General features: G+C 53.8%; 5 protein-coding genes across 5 annotated transcripts; 3 read left to right on the top strand and 2 right to left on the bottom strand.

Moving 5' to 3' along the window:
• Window positions 1-1,420: 1,420 nt before the first annotated feature.
• Window positions 1,421-2,994, top strand: J4E86_001062 (uncharacterized protein; the record flags this gene model as incomplete). Its single annotated transcript, XM_051441634.1, has 2 exons — window positions 1,421-1,648; window positions 1,696-2,994. 2 exons carry the CDS (start codon window positions 1,421-1,423, stop codon window positions 2,992-2,994), a joined length of 1,527 nt encoding a protein of 508 aa, XP_051307805.1.
• A 1,069-nt stretch (window positions 2,995-4,063) lies between these two features.
• On the bottom strand, window positions 4,064-4,992 carry J4E86_001063 (uncharacterized protein; the record flags this gene model as incomplete). Its single annotated transcript, XM_051441635.1, has 5 exons — window positions 4,064-4,444; window positions 4,501-4,574; window positions 4,633-4,666; window positions 4,734-4,753; window positions 4,803-4,992. 5 exons carry the CDS (start codon window positions 4,990-4,992, stop codon window positions 4,064-4,066), a joined length of 699 nt encoding a protein of 232 aa, XP_051307806.1.
• A 1,088-nt stretch (window positions 4,993-6,080) lies between these two features.
• Window positions 6,081-7,671, top strand: J4E86_001064 (uncharacterized protein; the record flags this gene model as incomplete). Its single annotated transcript, XM_051441636.1, has 3 exons — window positions 6,081-6,155; window positions 6,200-7,125; window positions 7,179-7,671. The coding sequence occupies 3 exons, from the start codon at window positions 6,081-6,083 to the stop codon at window positions 7,669-7,671; spliced, it is 1,494 nt and encodes a 497-aa protein (XP_051307807.1).
• Window positions 7,672-8,092: 421 nt separating this feature from the next.
• On the bottom strand, window positions 8,093-15,975 carry J4E86_001065 (Type I Iterative PKS; the record flags this gene model as incomplete). Its single annotated transcript, XM_051441637.1, has 3 exons — window positions 8,093-11,592; window positions 11,650-15,762; window positions 15,822-15,975. 3 exons carry the CDS (start codon window positions 15,973-15,975, stop codon window positions 8,093-8,095), a joined length of 7,767 nt encoding a protein of 2,588 aa, XP_051307808.1.
• Window positions 15,976-16,597: 622 nt separating this feature from the next.
• On the top strand, window positions 16,598-17,679 carry J4E86_001066 (putative secondary metabolism biosynthetic enzyme; the record flags this gene model as incomplete). Its single annotated transcript, XM_051441638.1, has 2 exons — window positions 16,598-17,370; window positions 17,562-17,679. 2 exons carry the CDS (start codon window positions 16,598-16,600, stop codon window positions 17,677-17,679), a joined length of 891 nt encoding a protein of 296 aa, XP_051307809.1.
• Window positions 17,680-18,133: the final 454 nt, after the last annotated feature.

An 18,133-nucleotide genomic window follows, 5' to 3' on the forward strand; every position in this document is an offset into this window, starting at 1 on the left:
CAGGACGCAGGAACACGTTCGGCAGATGTGAGTGAAGGGTAGTGTATATGTTCATGAAGGAGTTCATGGGATTTTGTCCTGCAGGGGAGCGTGGGGAGGGCTCCGAGACGTTCCCGGGCCATCTACCGGGTCCGCAATCGCAATCGTTTCACGTGGTCTAGCTGTTCTCGGTTAGCACCAACACTATCGATCATCTCGACTCCGGGGATGCGGCCGCCCGGCAACTGCCTCTAGCACGATCGCGGGAGTTGGAATAGAGCTAACGGTGAGCTTCCGTGTTGTCCCTGATATCAATCGCATGAAGGGGATTATTGGCATCGTCTTTGTTGTTGGCGATGCGGAAGTTGCGAGTGGCTTGTCGCCCACATGTCATGAGGTGGGTGGCTCATCGCAGTACCACAAGAAGCTGATTCGGGGTAGCCTTTTCTGAATCAGCAACAAAGAATCTAAGAGGAATTCTCGAAGAGGCCTTCGATGAGCGCTACTCTATAGTATAGCTTCCTTTTCCATTAGATCTCATTCACGGTGCTGTAGCCGGCAAGAGGACGAAAAGGTGATATTGTCACAGGGCTTACTTCCGCATTCCCCGTTCATGCTAAAGAATCGCATCTTAGACAAAGTTTCACCCCAGGGACCAAAGCTTGATAGTCGATGGGACCAGGATTTCTCAACAGCTACCACCATGCTGGGCATCTCTCGGCGGCGGACGAATAGGACTCGCCATTCACATCCATGGGTTTCAATCGAGGTGTCATGTGCCTTTCGCATGAGCGGGATTAGACCGCACACCAATTCGTATATACCGCTATCGCATACAGCAATTCGCGCTATTCAGTGTCGCTTTTCGGAGATGGACGCATCTCGGTGACCGACGGCGAAAAACAATGGCGTGTGAATATGGCCTCTTTCAAATTGGCGAGGTGATACACGTCCAGAAGCGTGCATTTGGACGCTAGGTCTCACAGCCATCCTGGAAGCCACGATTTGTTCTTTCACCTAATTTCCTAACTCGAAAGTGAGGTCACGCGTGATGAATGTGGGACTGCGACACGCCGTTTGGCGGCTGTCAGAAACCGACTTCGCGCGATGATTGAGATCGAGAAAACAGCCACGACAAACGCCCACCGGCTAGAATTCACATCTTCTGCCCGATACATACTACCTCTGCGCCTAGACTGATATATTTGACCTAAGGATTCGGGGCTACTGATTAACAAAGACATCCGACATCATCACCTTTCTAGTGTGCCACGCTTTCCATTTTGACATCTGTCACACAGGATTAGGACTAGCATTCACCATCAGTATCTACCTTCACTTCGGTATAAAGCTCGTGTCTCCAACGCATCAATATCATCACCAGCACTTCACTTCTACCATCTTCACCTCTCTCTTCTACTCTTTATCTAAGATCTCCAACATGTTCAGCACCAAAACTCTTCTTCTTGCCCTTGGGCTTGCTGCTTCCTCAGATGCTTTCTTCCGCATGTCTTGCCAGGGACGAACTGTCAGAGAGCGACTTGATCCCATTGTCAACCCTGGAGCCGTTTCTGGCCATGTCCACACAATCTCAGGCGGAGCCGCCTTCAAAGCCTCCATGACCTACGCAGACACCCGAGCTTCCAAGTGCTCGTCATGCACGATCAAGGTAAGACAGTCACCTCGTTTTGGTGCTACATGACTAACGATTTGCAGGAGGACATGTCTAATTATTGGACGCCGCAGCTTTACGTCAAATACAAGGACGGATCCGGCTTTGCTCCTGTCCCGGTCATGGGTGACCCAGACGACACCAACGGCGGCATGACCGTCTACTACCTCCAGCGTCGAGGCAACAATCAGACTGAGAAACTCCACGCTTTCCCGGAGGGCTTCCGCATGGTCGCCGGTGACCCATTCACTCGCAGCTACGACGGCAGTCTTGCCGCCCAGGGCATCTCCTTCAACTGCCTTGGTGCGAACAAACCGGAAACTAACGGTTTCCCCGACTACCCATGCCCAGGTGGACTGCGAGCCCAAGTCTACTTTCCTCAGTGCTGGGACGGCAAAACCCTTGACCCTTCCGATCACAAGAGTCATATGAGCTACCCAGAGGGCAACGTATACAACAGCGGCAACTGCCCCGCCTCGCATCCTGTCCACATGATATCGATCTTCTTCGAGATCTTCTACGACACTGCCCTGTTCGCGGACCAGTGGGTAGATGGCAAGCATCCGTTTGTCTTCGCTCAAGGAGATGCAACTGGCTTTGGCCTCCACGGCGACTTCCTGAACGGATGGGATGTGAAGGTACTTCAGAACGCTGTCGACAACTGCAACGATGCCGGGGGTGCCGTGGAAGACTGCCCAGCCGTAACCATGTTCACCGACCGAGAGTGCAACGACTGCAAGATCCCAGTATCCGTCAACGAGAAGACTAGTGGAAAGCTTGCTGCACTCCCCGGCTGTAACCCCGTCACCTATGGCCCGCAACGCGCTACACCAGGAAGTTGCCCAGACAGCACCACACCATCAACAGACGGCGACTCTACCGATCACGACGACTTGACCGCCATCCAGGGCTGGGAGTACGTTGGCTGTGGCTCCGACAACGTGAGCGACCGCGCCATGAACGGTTCATGGACCTTCAATGACTACATGTCCATTGAGATCTGCGTCGACTACTGCAATGCCCGCGGCTTCACCTACGCAGCGCCCGAGAACGGCAACGAATGCTTTTGCAACAACAGCCTCAACCCCAAGTACGCACCCAAGGCCGGTATCATGGGCTCATGCACCAAGTCTTGTGTCGGCAATGTCAACCAGATCTGTGGTGGTGCGAATGCGATGAGCATCTATCACAAGTGCACCGGCGGCACTTGCCAGAACAACAACGATGGTGGTGCGGCGCCGGTGCAGAGCAAGGCCTCCGTGGCTGCTAGGTGGATGCCCCTTTCTACTCTGGCTACGGTCGCAAAGGCTGCTGCTGCTACTCCGGTGGTTTTGTATGGGTAGATCTGGGGGTGATGCGGATAAGTTCTGCAACATTCATTTAACGGCCTTGATATATCCCTTGTAGGAGTTCTTTTCTTTGTAAATCTGCAAGCGCATCAGATATATGATTGATGAATACAAAACATTCTTTCTACTTCATCGTTCTCCTGACTTGCTTTGCTGATAACCGCCTGAGTGACTTTCCATCTAACAAGAAATATCGACATTCATAGTCAACTGTCATTTAACTCAGGAGGCGCAACACTATAGCGCGGACGGATGCAAGGTACCCGGCCGGCTAGCTTGGAGTGTGGCCTAGTTTGGTTGTCAATAGCACTAGTGCGCCAGCGCCTTGATCAGAGTGGCTGTGCAACCAGGCTGGAAAGACCCGACATAATGCATCTCAGAAGCTAGTCTCGCAATTTTATATCAAGAAGGCAGCTGAAGCAATGCCCAAGAGCACAAACTAAAAAGCATGGCTCGGAATAAACCATGTGGAGTGAAAGATGCTGGCACAGAATCTACTTCGTGAAAGCGATGTCATAGTCTTCGCATCTAAGCAAAATGCGTCCAGACCCTTATCGAAGCTTATTTTCCGAGCCAAGTAGTTGCTGTTGGTGAAAGCGTCTTAGCTCCGAGCTCCGAGACGGCGGTAACCTGTCACTCCCGTCATATTGCTTTCCCAGTATCTCCCTCTCAGACGCACCATCTTCAACCTCATAGGGATCAAGCATTCCGTGTTCTTGTAGTTCGAATTCGAAGTCTTGACGCGTTGCCGATGGTCGAGTTGCTTCAAAACTTTCGACAAAAGATGGGGCGACGTGCCTGAGGAAGAGCCGCAAGGTTGGGAGGGAACCGGTGATGATGATAAGACTAGCTTCGATGAGGCTAGCGGAGCTTGTCAGCGAGGGATGCAAAGAGCTGATGCTCGGCGAAAGCCGCGCACTTACATCCACAGACTAGGGTAAACAGTGTCCCAAGAGGCGTCTTTGGAAGTCAACATTGGAGGAAGTAATGCGACGCGCACCGCACTCGTCACGCATGTACTAGCATATGAGTCAGTCATACTCGCGTACCTGGAGCTGGAAGCTTACATCGAGCCAACACCGAAAATACCTATCACCATGATCTTCCGCTCCTTCGACATGTGCAGTCGCAAAACCATGGGTATAGGTAGGATGATGACCATGATATCTGTGATGATGTTCAGTACCCCATTAGCGATGTACAACGCCGCTTTGTTCAAGCATTGCCCTTCTGTGACGGTCACGTCGATGTTCTTTGCAAACGGTTCGCATGCTGCGAGTAAAGAGATGACGATGCTGACAGAGGATCCGACGACAACGAATATGGTGAAGTTGACTCCAGCGCGGAAGCTGCGTGCGGGGCTCAAGTTGAGATAGAGACAGAGGAAGGACAACTTTGCGAAGGCGAGAGCTGGCGAGTACAGCACAGTGGTCGTCAGCGTTATCTAGAGTCCTGGAAGTCAGCGAACGATGCTGCCGAGCTTGCCGACGGGAGACCGACTTTTGCGATAGTGTTCAGTTGATGACCGGTAAGTTCCCAGGCATGTACACCGATCAAACCTGCGGGTGCCCTATCTGCGATGCTGTTGTTAATCTCGTTCTATAGAACGAAGAAGCAACGGGCAGAACTTACAAATGATGAGTGACTGTACAGGTATGGCAAGGACCTGCCAATCGACGACCAGCTCATGTCAGCCATGAGCTTTCATCGACAGAAGAATCGTGACCACCTACCCAGGCAAGGAGCAGGCAATCTGGCGCAGCTGTTAGTAAGGATGCACTGCGTGGATGGGGAAGACTTACAGTCGTCAGACGACAGTTTCTTAACTAATACAACTTTGGTGTACGCTCGAACAGCCAACAGAAACGTGGAAATAACCGTTCCCACGATTCCAATCCAGAGGATAATGAGTTCACCTCGTCTTTGTGGGTTCTCGAGATCTACCACATAGTCGTCTGGTGCGGGTACAATTGGCTGGGTGAGATCCGCCATCTTCCTGCGAGATTGCTTGCTGTGGAGGCAGCCCTCAGTTGGGGTGCATTAAACAGCAAGACGGGGGCATTGCTTCGATTTGAGTCTCACTGTCTCGCAGGATTCGAAACAAGCTGATTTGGTAGATCCAGCCAAATGGTAATCCACCTAAGCGAAGCAGGTTGATTGATCCGGACATTTCATGTGCCGCTATTGTGAGCGAGGCTGAAAGCATAATGCAATGCGTCCCGTCCATACTGTCCCCTGTAATGGCAATGATGAATCTCGATCTAACTTTATCGATAGCGCAATCCTTCCGACTCAGCTTGCAGGCAACGCGTTGACTCCCAGTATCGTCCATCACATCTTGGTGCGCCTGTCTCAAGGTCATCTCCATCGAGTACCTAGACTTTACTCGTATCGAATTGCCTTTCAATTACTACAAGGCGATATACGGTGACTTGAATTAGAGGTCCCGATGTGTCGCACAGCCGAACTGCCGTGGCATTGCTGCCACGCTGCTAGGGAAATCCTGCGGGACCAGGCCAGGAAAGGGGAACATGCGCGAAGGATGCAGGCGAACGAGTTGCGGGTCAATCATCGACTCAGCCGTGTCGGTACTCGATCTCATTGGATCGAGGGTTGTGTCGCTTGATAGACGGCAGAGCCGAAACGGTGTTATTCTTCCATGGGGATGCCGCCCGCAGCCGTGCTTCTGTGGACGCCAAGAGATGGCCGCGCGTTACTTGATTGGAACTAGCGCGAGCTCCATTAGTAAGTTTCTCCGATGGGTGCTGCTCCTGCCCTATTCTCTCCATGAACACGATACCTAGACTCGCCATAAACCCCACGGCAGACTCCAGATTCGATGTAGTCGAGTCAATGCCGTCGGCACGGAGGCATCTGCCGCAATGATTCAAAGAGCGTAGAGATCAGTTTCGGCTGCAGCCATCCGCGACCTTGCAGACTCGGTCAATGAGCTTTCACATCTTCGGCTGGCATCTGGTCCACCTATGAGATCAGTATCAAAAGGCTGATGATCCGAATTGTCACAAATTTCTGAGCTGTTTCGTCCTCGTTAAGGACCATTCACCGCCTGTTCTTGCATCATGTTTTGTCTGAGCTTGGCCCTGGCCGCCGCGACCCTGCTCAGCGTAACGCGCGCCCAAAACGAATCCTACTGTGTAAGCTTCATGTTGCCCAGTGATGCTGTTCTGACTTTCTTTAGTGCACAGCTCTGACCCAGAGTCCTGTAGCCAAGCGCGTAACCTACCCTGGTCAAAATGCGTACGACGCGAGTATCGCCTCTTATTTCGATGGAAAGAGCAGACTGTCGCCCAACTGTATCGTGCAGCCCAAAAACGCCGAGGAAGTGGCTACAATTGTCAAGGCTCTTACGACTGCCAGCATACAGAAGACTTGCAAATTTGCCGTACGATCTGGTGGCCATACTCCGATTCCTGGCGCCAACAACGTCGACGATGGCGTCACAATCGATCTGCTGAACATGAATGGAACCACCTACAATGCTGATTCCGAGGTAGCAAGCATCTTACCAGCGGCGAGATGGGGCTCTGTCTACGCAGCTCTTGAGCCATTAGGACGTATGGTAGCCGGAGGCCGAGGCAGTACCGTCGGCGTTGGTGGCTACCTACTAGGTGGTGGGATATCTCACTACGCACCTCGCGTTGGATTGTCTTGTGACAACGTGATCAATTTTCAGGTCGTTCTTGCCGATGGTCGCGTTGTAAATGCCAACAAGACGTCTAATGCTGATCTCTTCACTGCTCTCAAAGGGGGTAATAGCAACTTTGGCATCGTAACGCGTTATGACATGGAGACATTTGAGAACGAAGATCTCTGGGGAGGTATCGTCTCGTGGCCTGCATCCACCGTCAGCCAGCATTTCAAGTCGCTTGTCAATTTTGGTCTCGACCCGAACAGAGATCCAAACGCTGCTCTGATCCTCTTCCAAGGATACTCAACAGCGAGTCCCGTGAACGTCGTACGAGCTGCGTTCGATTACACCAAACCCGTGGCTCGCCCGGATGCCTACAGCGAGTTTCTCGCCGTCAACAACACCCTCAGCGATTCTACCAAGATCCAGCCAATGAACGCGATTGCTGCCGAGTTTGGTAGTGACACAACCAAACGGTACGTTTTCCCACTGACTTCAATGTGCGATTGTCGCTAATACAAGCAACTAGAGTTCAATTCCGTACCCTCTCATACAAGATTGATTATGAGACTCTTCAGGAGACAGCGCGTCTATACGACATCATGCTGACGGAGCTTCGAGCCAAGGCCTCTGGACAATGGCGCATCTCGTGCTTGCACCAGGTCTTTGCCACAAGCTACACGGCGAACAGTACAGCCAGAGGCGGCAACGTGCTTGGGTTGGAACGCTACACTGAAAATTTCATTATGTATCAGTCATACCTACTTTGGTCCGAGGCGAAGGATGATGACCTGTTCATTACTCAGGGCAAGATGCTGACCGACGGCATTCAGAAGTTTGCCACAGAGAAAGGCACAGCGGTGGAGTACCTGTACCTCAACTATGCCGATAAGGACCAGGATCCACTTTCGGCTTATGGCGCTGACAAGGTGGCATTCATGAAGAAGGTCGCGAAGAAGTACGACCCGACAGGCGTCTACCAGAGTCAATTGCCGGGCGGGTTCAAGATTTCTCAGGTGTAGGATTAACAAACCTACAACAGCCTACAAACCTCAAATAAATTACCCGATTAGGAAGGTGGCAGAAAGCGTCGATCATAGCAATGTGTCTTCTTGCGTTGCACGTCGTGGAGGGCCCGGAGACCTTGCTGTCGTCGGCGCGAGGTTTGCCATGGACGCCCGCTATGGATCAGTACGTAACTTCACTGGTCGATCGAATCGGCTTCGCGTGGAACTGAAAGCTCGGCAAACGGATCAGTATGATGGCTTCCTTGGAATCATGTGCAATCTGTTTTATTCCAAAATGAACTTGTGTTGTCTTCACAAATATGTTGATGTTCTATCGAAGGTGGTGGGCCTCGCTGCGTCGGAGTCGTGAGCGGCTGCCCCGCGCAGCTAGCGACGCCAACCTCGTTGCGTCGCGTCGCGTCGCGACTTACAAACCTCATTTAGCTGCAATGACCTGATCCGCTACATGCTGGCACAACTCAACGGCCGGCTGTTTCTTCAAGATGACGAACACAGGAACCTCAACGCCGAATTGCTTGAGGAACCAGTACCGCAGCTCAACCGCAATGAGCGAGTCAACACCAAGCACATAGGCTGGCTTGCCTACGTCGAGATTCTCCGCCGGTATCGACAGCGATTTACTCAGCTTTCCAAGTAACGCCGACGTTACAATCTGCGCAGCCTCCTTCGCACCAGCGGCCGCCTTGATGAGAGCGAGATAGTCGACGGTTGCCGCCTCGCCTTCGCCGCCAGCCCCGGTGCCGTTGACCAACTCGACCTGACCCAGACGAAGGAGATTCTTGAACAGCGGCTTACCCACCCAGTGCAAAACGCCGTCTTGGAACATCCGATACAGCTTCGAAGGCTTATCATGGATGTTCACCACCTGCGCTGCGCCGCCGGCGCAATCGTAACCGGGATCACACAAGACATCCAATATCGCCATTAGCTGCTTCTGCGTCAGCCCACCCAGCCCAGCGCGCAGACTCTTCGTCACGTCCTCAAAGTTGTCGCTCGCCCACCCAGCCTCTAAGACCAAGCCGAGATCGAACGAAACGCCTTTCAGCCCACTGGCGGCACGGTGCCGCGCGAGCGCGTCTTCGAAAGTATTGCCGGCTGCATAGTTGGCTTGCGCGGGGTTGCCGATGATGCCGCTCATGGAGGAGAGAAAGACCATAAAGTCCAGATCCTTGGGCAGGAGTTCGTGAAGGTTCCACGAGCCTTGATACTTGGGCGCCAGGGCGCGGTGGAATTGCGAGACGGTCATGTTGGAGAGCATGCTGTCCGACAACACCATCGCTGCCTGGATGCAGCCCTTGATCGGCGGCAGCGTTTTGCTAGCCTCCTCGAGGGTGCTCTTGAGGACCGCGCGGTTGGAGATATCCGACGCCGGGGCGTGTACTACGACGCCTTGGGCTTCCATCTCCTTGATGAAGGCGATCACATCGGCGCGCCCAGCTACGCCTCGCGACGAGGTGACGAGGAAATGCCGTGCGCCGCGGGACGCCATCCAGCGCATGATCTCGCGCCCCAAACCGCCCAAACCACCGCTAATGACATATGTAGCCTGCTCCTCAAATGCGTACGCCGGCTTCTGCGCGGGCTGATACACGACCACATCTCCCGACTTTTCGAAATCGATGACGGCCTTCCCTGCAATCTTACCGCCCTGCAACGCGCGCATCGCTTCCTCAATCTTACTCGGCGCAAACGCATGCAGCGGCTTGGGATTGTGGAGCCCAGGGTTCGCCGCGAACAGACTAAAGACGTCGTCGAGCACGAGTTGCATCAGGGGCTTGTTCTCGGCGTACATACCCGCGACGTCCACGGCCGCGAATGTGACATTGCGCAGGAAGTGGCCCATCTCAAGCGTGTTGTTGGCGAGGATATCGGCTTTGCCAATGTCGATGAAGCGACCGAAGGGCGCTGTGCAGTGCCATGAGTGTTGGAGAAGTTCGCCTCCTAGAGAGTTCAGGACGACGTCAACACCGCGGTTGGCCGTGGCATTGAACACATCGTCGACGAAGCTCGCCTCTCTGCTGTGGAAGATGTGGTCGTCCGCGAGGCCGTAAAGCTCCCTGACCAGCTGGCGCTTCCACTCGCTTCCAACCGTGACGAACACCTCCGCCCCACGCAGCTGCGCGAGCTGTATAGCAGCCTGCCCCACAGCACCAGCTCCAGCGTGGATCAATACACTCTCGCCCTTGCGCAGCCGGCCTACATAGTCGAAAGCATACACAACCGTAGCCCATACAGCAGGAATGGCAGCCGCATCCAAGAACGAGATGTCTTCGCGTGGGATCCTACGCGTCGATGCCTCGTCGCAGCGTACATAGGTTCCACAGCAGCCACCCGTCGAGAAGATGAAGTACATGACGCGGTCCCCAGGCTGCAACGTGCAGTCTGGTCCAGCGCGGATGACGTTGCCAGAGCCTTCGAGGCCGAGACCATCACCTGGCACTTGACCCAGGGATATCATTACATCGCGGAAGTTGAGGGAAGCGGCTGCTACTTCGATTTCAACTTCACCGGGGTGCAGCTCTGTGCTGGAAGGGATGGTCTCGGTGTAGTATAGGGTGTCGAGCAAACCAGGCTGCTGGATGGTCAAGTTGATGCGCGGTTTCGGGGATGCTTGGCCAAGTGTGAAGCTGACTTTGTCGGGAAGTTTGGCGCGCGCGGCAAGGGTTTGATTAACGCTCTTCTGTGGGACGATTCGCGGAATGTGGATGAGGCTGTTATGCACTGCAAACTCGGAATCGGCGTCTGCGCTCTTGTCTCCTATCTTGTGGAAGTGCTCCAGGAGACGGACCACATGGCTCGCTCCCTCAGCTGGGTCATTGGTCTCCAAACTCAAAGTGACGAAGGCCTGATCCCCCCGCTCAGAGCAAATACTTCTCGAGAAACCGACTGCCATCTCAGCGGCGGGGTTCCCAGCACCAGGACTGCCGCCGCGTGTCAGCCAGAGGACTGTCTTGGCGTCCAAGCTGATCTTTTTGAGGGCTTCGAACTCGGGTTCTGCGATGGTGCCGAGAATGGAAGTGTCGAGCTCGAGCAAGCTGATGACTTTGGTGCTGCTCAAATCCAATCCAGCGGCAATGAGACCTTCGAGAGTGTGTGTCTCGGTCTTGCCAATCCACGGCAATGTAGTGAGCCTCGCCATTAGCGTATCGGCAGAAGTAGCCTGCGCAGCATCCGCGATGATGACCCACCTTTCAAGCGCAGCTTGAACCTCAGCCTCCTCTGGCCTCGTTGCGACGAGCGTTGAGACACGGTGCCGAGGTTTGTACTCGTTGTCCCTAAACACCATGTCGACACCTGAGAAGCCCGCGGTCTTCAGCGCAGCATCCCATCCTTCTTCGGTCAAAATTGGTCCCAACGCCTCGTCTTCTCCGGGTACGGCGTCAACATCTTCGCCTTCCCACCAGTGGCCCTCGCGCATCCACCACCCTGGAAGCAAGCCGAAGATGATGCCGTCGCGGATGTTGTCGACTGTGGTCTCCATCATGATGAGTTTTCCGCCAGGGCGCAAGAGAGCGTAGAGATCGCGGAGACACTTCATGAGATCCGATGTGGTGTGAATCACGTTGCAGGCCATGATCACGTCGTAGCTGCCGAGCTCGAAGCCCTGGAGAGAGGGGTCGATCTCTAAATCCAGTTTGGCGAAGCGCATATGCTTCTCTGCGAATGCGAACTTCTCGCGAGCCTTCTCAAAGAAGCCGACTGAGATGTCGGTGTAGGCGTACTCACTGAAGCGCACCAACTGATCAGCCTGAAGACCTTCATCATCTACCAGAAACGGTAGCACTTTGGAGGTGGCACTGCCAGTTCCTGAGCCAACCTCGCAGATCCTGAGCTGAGGATTCGCGTGTGCAAGGATGTTCATATACGCGCCAGCCTTACGGTAGTGGCGCGAGTAGAAGTCGCAGTGGTAGAAATCTGTCACCATGTCAGTCTTTTTGTTTCTATCTCCACAGTATGTGTTATTGAACTTACCATTAGCAAGATTGCCTTCAAAGATAATCTGCAACGCATTGTCCGTTCCTGTCAATATCCCATAGAGATGTTCACCAGCCTTCTTCACAAGCTTCTGTGTCGGCTCGTCGTCCGCCTCACGCAAGACATCCTCGATGCTCAAGTGCTCCAGTCCCCGCGACGCCAATGTGTACTTCTCCCTATTTGCACGGACCTTGCGGAGGAAGTCCACGTACTTGGTCAGGTGGTTGTCAAACGTCACCGGCTCGCCATTCTCGATCTTATCCAGCGCTTGCTCGATGAAATACAGTGCAATAGCGTCCGCGCGGTCGACAGCCTCAGCGTCTTTGGGATCAGGTGAGAATTGCGGGTCGCGTGCGAAAACCGCCTTCAAGTATGTCTCTGTCTCAGCTTTGCTTAGCAGCGAGAGGTCGGGCTTGAAATCAATGCCGTACGAGAAACGACTTGCACCATCATCGTCACGCGTGCTGCTACCTGCACCGGCAATGACAGTTCCACGCTCACCCTTGGCAACCATGACAGGCTCGCCTGTCTCAGCAAGCAACGTGCTAGCATCCCACTCAAATTCTCTGAATGTGCGAGCCACTTCCTTCGTCGCCACATGAAGCAGCGGATTGCCAGGGAGTGCGAATAGCTTGTGCGACACCCACAGATCCTTGAGGTTACTGAACATGAGCGTTGGAATTGGCTCCCAACCACCCATACTCAGCGAGACAAAGCCCACGTGGAAAACTGAGTCAAACGTTGTGGGGTGAATCACACACGGGTCTTCGGTGGCATACGGCATACTCTTCGCATAATCTCGCAGTGCAAGAGTGCCAGTCGCACACCCATTGCGCGAGTACTTGATGTCTCGCAAGCCCTGGAAATACGGTCCATAATCGAATCCAGATTTTTTACTCAGATTTTCGTACAGCTGCGCACTTTGCACACTCAGCGTACATTGCTTCGCTGCGCTCGCGTGCTCTTCGCCCACAGCTTTTGCCCATCTAGTCTTGCGTGCAGTTGTCTCTGGAGAAGGCTCACTTTCCTCAAGCTCGACGCGAATGCTGCCGAATGCACACTCAATCCACTCATTTCCGCCGAGAGTGAAGACACGCCAATCATACACGCCTTGCGCGGCGTCTTTAGCAGTGTGCCGGCGCGGTTGGAGGTAGATCTTCGCCTCGGTGCCCTTCTCCGTCTCGTTCACGGGTATAGAGCGCATGAAGCGAATGTTTTCAAGTCTATACCCGCTGATGGCTGCGCTAGGCGGAAGTAGCTGACGCGCAGCTTCGATGGCCATTACGAGCATACCCGTGCCGGGGTAGAGCGGAGAGCCTTCGAGCGCATGGTCAACGATCCAAGGAGCTTCCGCGAGGCGTATCTTGTGATGCCAGGTGGGTTGAGCAGGGTTGAAGTCGTTTTCGCGTAGACCGAGAAGAGCGTGTCGCCGGAAGGGGCGCTGGGAGTAGAGGGCGCTGAGACGGGGTTCGTCCCAGTAGAGCTTGGCCCGGGAGAAGGGGTAGGCGGGAAGATCTGTTAGTCGCTTTGGCTTGGCTGTAGGCTTGAGAGTGGCTTGGTTGGGCAAGTTGAGGTCGATGGGGAGGCCAGCGCTCCAAAGAGCGCCGATGGTTTCGAGGAGGGTGCGGACGTCAGGCTGACGAGGGTTGAGCACAGCTGCGTACGACCATTTTTCCTCGCCTTCGCCTAGGTGCTTGAGAGTATCTTTGACGGGGCGTCGAAGAGCGGATTGAGGACCGATCTCGACGAAGAAATTGGAGACCTGCTTCTTTTCGCTTACCAGCGCTGTTACTGCGTCGGTGAACAGGACTGGGGAGAGCAGGTTCTTCACCCAGTAGCTCGGACTCGCAAGACCCTCTAGTGTGATGAAGCTGCCTTCGGTGGATGAGAAGAAGGCGACAGCACTTGGCTCCTTGCCTTCCCTTACCGGTGCGCGTATCCCAGCCAGTAAACGCTCATACTCCTCCGCGCCATCCCGCAACGCTTCGGAATGATAACCAATCTTCACAGGTAGCTTCCGTGCAAAGACCTCATCAGCATCCAGCGTGTCGAATAAGCGCGAGATAGCCACTGTGGGACCCGACAACGTGACGTTGACAGGACTGTTCTCGCAAGCGACAGTCACCGTTGGCTCGGCCTTCAGATATGTCTGGACAGCCTCTTTTCCCAAACCTACAGACATCATTGTCGTTGGCTCTCTCGGTGGGTCAGACGCCAGCTTATCGGCGACAATACCGCGGAAGTAGGCCACTCGCCACGCACTCTCGCGATCCAGTCCACCTGCACAATATGCAGCTGCAATTTCACCCGACGAATGGCCAACTACCGCACGGGGGATAATACCCCATGTGCGAAGTAGATCGACGAGCGCCACCTGAATAGCTGTACAGAGAGGTTGTGACAGCGCTGGCTTGGACACCTGACTCGTGTCCTCGTTCTTCTCGAGCTCCTCTAGCACAGACCAGGTGCTACCGAGAGTAGCAAGATACGCGTCGCAGACCTCAAGACTCTGACGAAAGACGGGATAATGCAGGAGACCGGTCGCCATACGGGCATACTGTGCGCCTTGCCCTGTAAACACGAAGGACAAGTCAGGGGCCGAGGAAGTACTGCTGAAGACGCTGGGCGAGACGATAGTGGTGAGATCGTCGGTGAGGGATGAGATGACGGCGAAAGACCTGAATTGGAGAAGAGATCTGTGGGAAGAGAGCGTGTGTGTTAGATCTGAGAGGAAGTTTGCGCTGTTCGTGACCTCTTTCAATGAGAGGAACGTCTGGAGGGCTTCTGCTTGGCGCATTGTGCCGTCACTATCTGCGGCCGAGAAGGGGATGATAGCGTAGGGGGTTGTGGATGGGAGGGTACCGTTGCCGTTTGTGTGGCCATTGGTTTGTCCGTTGGTATGTATGGACTCTCCAACAGATTGGTGCAAGCCTTGAAGGTCGTGGGTGCGCAGGTAGTTGTACGCGTCGTCGAGGATGACATGGGCATTGCTACCGCCGTAGCCGAAGGAGGAAACGGATGCCCGGCGGGTTTCCGTTGCTGGCCATGGGACTGCCTCTTTGGGGAACGCGAGCTGCAAATCTGCCACATCGATAGCAGGATTCGGCTTTTCGAACATGGCGATTGGCGGGATCATCGCGTTTTCCAACGCAAGAACGGCCTTGATGACACCAGCCATACCCGAAGCGCCTTCCAAATGACCGATGTTCGCTTTCACAGACCCCATATAAAGCGGCCTGTCCGCATTTCGACCATCGCGGAAAGCTTGCCCTACAGCAGCCGCCTCAATAGGATCACCGACTGGCGTACCAGTCCCATGAGCTTCAACGTAGTCGGTATCAGCAACATCCAGCCCTGCAACACGATACGTGTCCTGCAACAAATCTAGCTGGGCCTGCTGGCTCGGCTGTGTGATACTCGGTGTCCTCCCGTCTTGATTCGCACCAGTCGCCCTGATGACCGCCCTGACAACATCGCCATCCCTCAGTGCCGCATCCAGCGGCTTCAGCAAGACGAAGCCGAACCCCTCGCCCCTCGCGTAGCCATTCGCCTTGGCATCGAAACTATAGCTCTTTCCATCCACGCTCAGAAACCCGCCGTTACTGAGCGCAAGCGCCTGGCTCTCGGGTGTGATGAATGTGTTTGCGCCGCAGACAAGCGACATCTTGCTCTCTCCCGCAAGAATACTTTGCGCACCAAGATGCAGCGCGTACAACCCTGATGAACACGCCGTATCGACCGTCAAACTCGGCCCTGCGAGATCGAAGAAATGACTAATGCGATTACTCAGCATGGACGACCCATTTGCTGTGGCATGATACCGGGACTGCGCACTAAAGTCACGACCTGTTATTGTTTCGCCGTCACGTGAGAATGAAGCGCAGTAGACAGATGTGGGGGAGCGAGAGAGTGTTTCCATAGGTATTCCTGCGTTTTCGAATGTGCGGTAGGCGCCTTCGAGGAGGCCGCGTTGTTGCGGGTCGAGGACTGAAGCTTCAGCGTAGGACATATTGAAGAAGGGGGCGTCGAAACTGCGGGGATCTTCTTCCATGAAGTGCGCATGGCGGATGCGTAGGCTGTCTAGGCGGTTTGGGTCGGGGTGGTAGAATGCTGTTCGTTCAAGTTAGCTTATGTTCATTTTTACTTCCGTAGAGGAAATGGTTGTATACCATCTATGTTGAAGCGGTCGGCGGGGATCTCTTTGGATACATTTCGAGCGCTCATTATCAGTTCCCAAAAGGAGGAGGCGGATACGGCGTCGCCTGGGAACTTCATGTTCATGCCGATGATGGCTATGGGTGTTGTCTTATCGATAGTAGCCATGATTGCGGTAGTTGGTATGGTATTCAAGCTTAACGAATACAAGCTTTTCAACGTCCTGTAACCTTCTTGCCAAGCGCAGATGTTTCTAGGCTTAACGATAAAGTTCGTGGAAGATTACCTGGGATGGTCGCAAGTACAGTTCAAGTCTGGGAATTCGACATGTAGAAGCTCGATTCGTTGAAAAGACAGTGACCAAGCTTTGCTAAATACAACAGGCGTCTCGCCGAAAACCGCTTCCATCATGGTCATGACCCATGAGTACCTTCCTTGTCTCAAAGGACCAGAGTAGCTACAATGGTGTCAGGCACATTACCGTTTGTGGAGACGCTAATCCGGTCAGTACCGCATGCGATTGTACCCACCTCGGTGGCTGTTGAACCGGCCGGACTCTATGAACTGTGGCTAGGGCGTAATCCGGTGGCTAGGTATTACTCCGGTGGTTAGGCCATAGCTCGGTGGCTTTACGTATGATACGAGCACGATTCAGGGACCCTTTTGACCCACAAATGCAAACACCTCACCTTCGAGAGCTCACCGCTGCCACTAAAGTCCTCCAGAAAGTAACGTGTTCTGATGATGGATCACAAACAGTATCTCCGAATCTCAACACAACGCAGTCGACATGTCTTTGTGGGACCGAATCAACAGTCGCCTCACCTTCCAAAGCGGTATAGGCTTCATGTACCGCCAACTGTTCATGCACTCTCCGCCAATCGCAGCGGGAACCACTCTTGAAGGTCAAACAGCCATTATCACCGGCGCAAATACCGGCCTGGGGTTCGAGGCAGCGCGACAGCTCCTACAGCTAGATCTATCTAGGCTCATTCTGGCCGTCCGATCCCAGGCCAAAGGCGACGTTGCAGCAGAAGCCCTCCGCAGGGAGTTTACACGCGCTGAAGTCGAAGTCTGGATCCTAGATATGGAAGATCCCGAATCTGTCGCGGCGTTTGCCAGACTATGTCAGACTCTGGGTAGACTGGACATGGTCATTTTGAACGCCGGTGTGCAAAACAAGGACCATGTTGTCTCTCCCAAGACAGGCAAAGAGCAGACTTTCCAGGTCAACTATCTCTCGACTATCATGTTGGCGGTGCTTCTCCTGCCGATATTGAGAGCCAGAACCGGGTTGGTGGGAAAGCCGGCGAGACTCACAGTTGTAACGTCGACGACGGCATATTTTGCGGATTTCGACCAAGGAAAACCAATCTTGCCGCAGTTCGACGAGAAGTATGATGTTACGAAATGGTATGCGCGCGAGAAGTTGTTACAGATGATTTTTGTGAGGAGGCTGGCATCGCTTGTGAACTCCGATGAGGTGATTGTCAACACAGTTTGTCCTGGGCTGGTAGGAGAAACGGAGATCTGGCGTACATTGAACGCAAACGCTGTCATGAGGTATATGTTGATAGTGTACTTCGCTTTGTTTGGTAGAAGTTTGGCAGAAGGTGCCAGTACATATGTTCATGCTGTAGTGGTAGCAGGCCGAGAAAGCCATGGGGGCTTCTTGAGTGAGTGGGGAGTACGTCCGTAAGTCGAGAAACTGCAACGATGCACTCTGACTGAGGTTTTCGCTGACACTGTCGTAGTTATCCCGTTCTGATGTATTCGAAACGTGGTGACGATCTGGAAAAGAAGGTTCTGAGCGAGACCAGGCAGATTTTGGAATCCATGAACGTTTCGCACAGCGCAATGCAAGGCTTTTAGCTGGGGGGGGGGGTCAAATTAAACTGCCATATCGCAGTGCCAAAGATATTGACGTCATCAAAACGCAGGTAGCTCTTTCCGCATCAAGTCTTCTTATTGGTGAAGTTGTGCTGGTCGAAGATACCTTATGTAGCTACAATCTAGCCCGTAAAATAAATGGTAGCTGCGTTCGAAGAATTGAAGAAGGGAAATGTTGTTGTTCGCGACGCGACGCGACGTGACAGATGGCGGGACGAGATCAATGCCAAGCCCACGGAGCCTCGGCTCCAGCCTCCGAGGTTCCTGCCTCCCGCCTGCCCATGGGCAGAGAACACCTGAGCTTCATCATCAATGCAACCTCAGCTGTTCCCACACTACATCTTTACTCCGGATCTCATTTCTCTCGTCTGAGGATAAGCCTCACGTTCAAAGGCGGTTGCACGTAAGATGCGCGCACGCGTTGATCGTGCCATGG

Source organism: Alternaria arbusti (genome assembly GCF_024043155.1).
Source record: "Alternaria arbusti strain BMP 1465 chromosome Unknown scaffold_1, whole genome shotgun sequence".
NCBI lineage: Eukaryota > Fungi > Ascomycota > Dothideomycetes > Pleosporales > Pleosporaceae > Alternaria > Alternaria arbusti.